This window comes from Sardina pilchardus, chromosome 4, assembly GCF_963854185.1.
Source record: "Sardina pilchardus chromosome 4, fSarPil1.1, whole genome shotgun sequence".
Taxonomy (NCBI): Eukaryota; Metazoa; Chordata; class Actinopteri; order Clupeiformes; family Clupeidae; genus Sardina; species Sardina pilchardus.
In genome coordinates this window covers 23189916-23193896 of record NC_084997.1, presented here as the reverse complement: position 1 = coordinate 23193896, position 3981 = coordinate 23189916, and the positions used below count along the sequence as shown (strand labels likewise).

The following is a 3981-nucleotide window of genomic DNA, read 5'->3' as shown; positions in this document are numbered from 1 at the left end:
GAAAACGCTGCACTGCAAGACACATACAGTACACAATCAGCACACTACCAACAAAGTCTGATAAAAACACAGGGAAAACCTTTCAAGTTGACGTAGGATGGGAGAGAACTCTCAAGAAAATAAACTTACTTGTTTCAAAGATATCCACGGAGCTGTGAAAGGAGGTGGGCCAGCTCGAGGGTTGAGTGGGTCCGGTCTCCAGCTCTGTCTTGGCCACATCGGCGTGCGAGACGGGGCTGCAAGATGGCCGAGCGGCGGGGTGGAGCAGCAGAGGGCTGAAGCAGGGCTCCAGGCTGCGGCCGTGGGCATGGGCATGGGGCAGCATGGGCGGGTGGCTGTGGGTGTGCGGGTGGGCATGGCGCGGGTGCACGTGGTGGCCGTACAGGTCGTGCATGTGCGAGGGGTAGCTAGCACCACCCTGAGGGCTGAGACCATAGTGCCAGGAGTCCGAGAGGCCGGCTGCTGCTGCGGGGGTCAGGCTGAGCTGTGGGAGGCCGTGCCCACTCCAGAGGCTTGCCGTGTCCGCCGGGTGGAAGGCAGCTCCGGTAGGGAAGTCCGGGTGCACTGCGGAGATGCAGGATGCTGGCGGAGAGGGGTAGCTGCTGCTCCACAGGGTGGGAGGTAAACTGCTGGCACTGTGACCGTCTGAGAGAGAGCCTCCTTCTGGAACAGAGAGAGAAGACATCAAAAACTGCCAACACAGCTAGCTGTATAACTCCAGCAATTCACCAAGGGGTGTGTGCATCTCAGTTCATTTCAAAAGCATGTCATGTCATTAACACTCATTACACACTGACACTAATATCCTCTTTTACACAAAAGTGCTTATCACAACTGACATTTCTTTCAGGAAAATGAGAATCCCTCTTGTTGTTTCTTCAGCAACATCGAGCTTATGTTTTATTTAGTGCATCGATTATGTTTTCCCAGCATGAATCTGAAACTCACCTTTCCATAGTGGTGCTGTTGAAAGCCTTGGAGGTTTTGCGTCACCGGTGAAAGCGCTGGGCTGACTCAGAGCACGGGAGAAGTGTTCGTCCACGACGTCCCCGATATTCCCCTGGAAGTAGGTGAAGAGCACACACCTGGAGCTGAGGTACTCAGCCTCAGCAGGCTGGAGCTCTTTCCCCTGCAGCCCTGTTTGGTCTGCCTCTGGCACCTCCTCCCTCTGCTTCTGTACTAGCCTCCCTTGGGAACAATGTGTGGGAATATTCATAGATTCCTGCATCTTACTGTACACATTGAGTTTCTTCTGTGGACAGAGAAAAAAAGATAGAGAAGCATGACAATTAGAGTAAGCATCAACTTAGGCATCAGAACACATGCAATGCAGTTTTTTATGACATTTACTGAATACATGAACCATGATAACCAAGGCACAACAGTTCAATGCAGAGTTGTAGGCATGGCATGACAAGCATGGCTTGATTTTGATACACAATATCTTGGTTTCCTGTGTTTGTTATTGCCATTACAATATATTTTCTATCAAATAGAAGATTTGGGTGTCACACACGTATTTAGCTCACTGAAGGGAGTCGTGTTGTCACTCTTAAACTCCCCAAATTTTACCATCATCATCTTAAAAAAAGTCACCCGGTCACCCCCAAACAATCAATCGCATGAACACAAACATTTTAGATGACCAAGTTGTAGGTAAGTGAATCATTCTAACGCACCACAAAATTCAAAACAATCCATACCAGATACAACACTAATACAATAAGTTCCGAATACAACTGCCCCTCTGCCACAAACCTGTTGCTGTTGCTGGTACGCCGCCCTGTAGGCTGCCGCTGCCGCTGCTGGTGTCGCTGGCAAGTAATGATGAGCTCCATAACTCTGGTGATACATAACATCCAGGCAACTCATGGCAAGAGACGTGAAATCTCGAGAGGTTCGGCAAAAGCGCTGCTGGTGTGCTCCTCAGAGACAGATAGACGTTCGTGTCGTCATCCTTTCTATATAAAACCGTGCGTAAACAAAGCCATCGCAGTGAATAAAAGGAAGAATTAGCATGGGAACAAAAGTGTCACTATTGGAGATCAACCACCCACAGCTTACATATTGAAATGACAGAGAAATAGTAACAAATCCACGCGCGGGATCTAGAGTCCTGATAGCCGAACTTCTCGGCGATGTGTGGATTGGAGGGAAGTTTGCTGAATGACGCTTATTGGAAGTTTGTAATGATACTGTAACACCCCTTTAGACGCCATAGTAAGATCGCAAGCAAGTGCTGCAGCTCTTGGAATATTATGCTACTTTATTCTCAGCCTTGGCTACTGTAATTTACTCGTGGACTACATGAAGTTATTGCGTAATTATGTTTGATCCTTCAGTCTGGTCATTAGGTGTTAGGCTACTGTCACTGGTGTTAGATCATAACCTCCAAATGTGTTGGATAATAGCCACGCGTAAATTACTAGTTTTAATATTTGTTTGTAGAAATCTCCTACATTGCACTAGCACGTATTTGCTCAGAACATAGCCTGGACTCTTCTGGATTATGTCAGTACACCATAATATGCTATTCTTGTAGAAGAGTGGGCTTTAGACCTATCCAAAGAAAAATCCAAAGACGTTGATATCTGACCTGGCCACCGGGCAGGCTTACTTTATCAGCTTTCATGAAATCTATGTCATTCTTATCTCCCTCTAAAATAAAAAATACATGTCAGAGGAACAGGTCTTAGTCTTTTTTTCAGATATTACAGATACCATTCTTGCGAAGGCTTTGCTGCCATCTGTTGTCAGCATCTGTTGTCAGTCTACTTTCTGAAAGAGTGAAATGAAAGTGCTCAGAGGCAACAACACTTCTTTGGAAAAAAATATGCTTGCGAGAATTCATTTCATCTACAGGCCTGGCTCATTCTAAAGAGTTCTTGCATATTGCTTTATCAGAGGACTAGCTGGGCCAGATTGTCAAATGTCTTTTATGTTCTCTATCTATCTAGCTTGGGCTTTTTATTGCGCCATTAATGCGAGAACTTAGTAGACAGTATATGTGAGTAGATGTGGAATCATTACACACAAGGCCTGTTGTAGGCTACTTTGATACAGAAAATTCATGTGATTCTCTTCCATTACTGATGAAGCATCAGAGGCACACTTTGAGGTATATTCAAATCCATCCTGTATCATATGCAACTAATACAATGTAAACTAAAGAAATCAGGCACAATATAAGGTGCTAAATATTTTTTGGTGTGACAGACATGAGTTCTGCAAGAGGATGGGTTGTTATGCCATTTTTGCATTGTGACAGAGGCCTGATGAAGAAAGGGCAATATGTTTGATTATATTATTGATGTCTATTCCCAAGTGTTTCTTTTACTGTTCTCATTTCAAGTGAGCGGCAGCATTCAGGCATTATAAACCATCACAGTACTGTGGTGTTCCTTCACACATTCACTTTGATGATGGCTGTGACATGCAGATGGAGATTTGAATAATTCAACTGAGCCTGAGCGATTGTAGTGCTGCGGGTGGAGGAACTGTGGCTCTGCGACTTTACAGGGGCTGTGCAGTAATGCAGACCCTGAACCCAGAGTTAAGTCTTTGTTGATCCACAGCCTCAAACTACACTACAGACAAAAAGTATTTGGGGCGCCTGCCATTTAAATCCACGTCTATCTGTGGAAATGTTTGCCCTTTCATTCAGAAGAGTATTTGTGAGGTCAGGCATTGACGTTGGATAAGAAGGTCTGGTTCCAGATGCCTGTTCTAGTTCATCCCAAAGATGTTCGGTGATGTAGAGAACCCTGTGTTCTGCGAGCCAGTCAAGTTCTAATTGCTTTAACTGGTGGAAATCGATCCCAAATTAGTGGAAACTGTTATAGCCGCAAATAGGGGTCCAACTCCATAACCTGGAGAATGGGATGAAGTTCCTGCGGGTATGGCGCACACATACTTTAGTCTAAATAGTGAACATAATGTATCAGTCTGTTGAACCAAGGTGTTTCCCATCTATTTAAAATG

General features: G+C 45.3%; 1 protein-coding gene across 1 annotated transcript; it reads right to left on the bottom strand.

Moving 5' to 3' along the window:
- Positions 1–340: 340 nt before the first annotated feature.
- Positions 341–2038, bottom strand: vgll3 (vestigial-like family member 3; the record flags this gene model as incomplete). Its single annotated transcript, XM_062535069.1, has 3 exons — positions 1759–2038; positions 949–1252; positions 341–663 (listed from the first exon to the last, which is right to left on the bottom strand). Coding segments are annotated over exons 1-3 (741 nt in total), but the record flags the coding sequence as incomplete, so codon positions are not given.
- Between the last annotated feature and the right edge of the window lie 1943 nt (positions 2039–3981).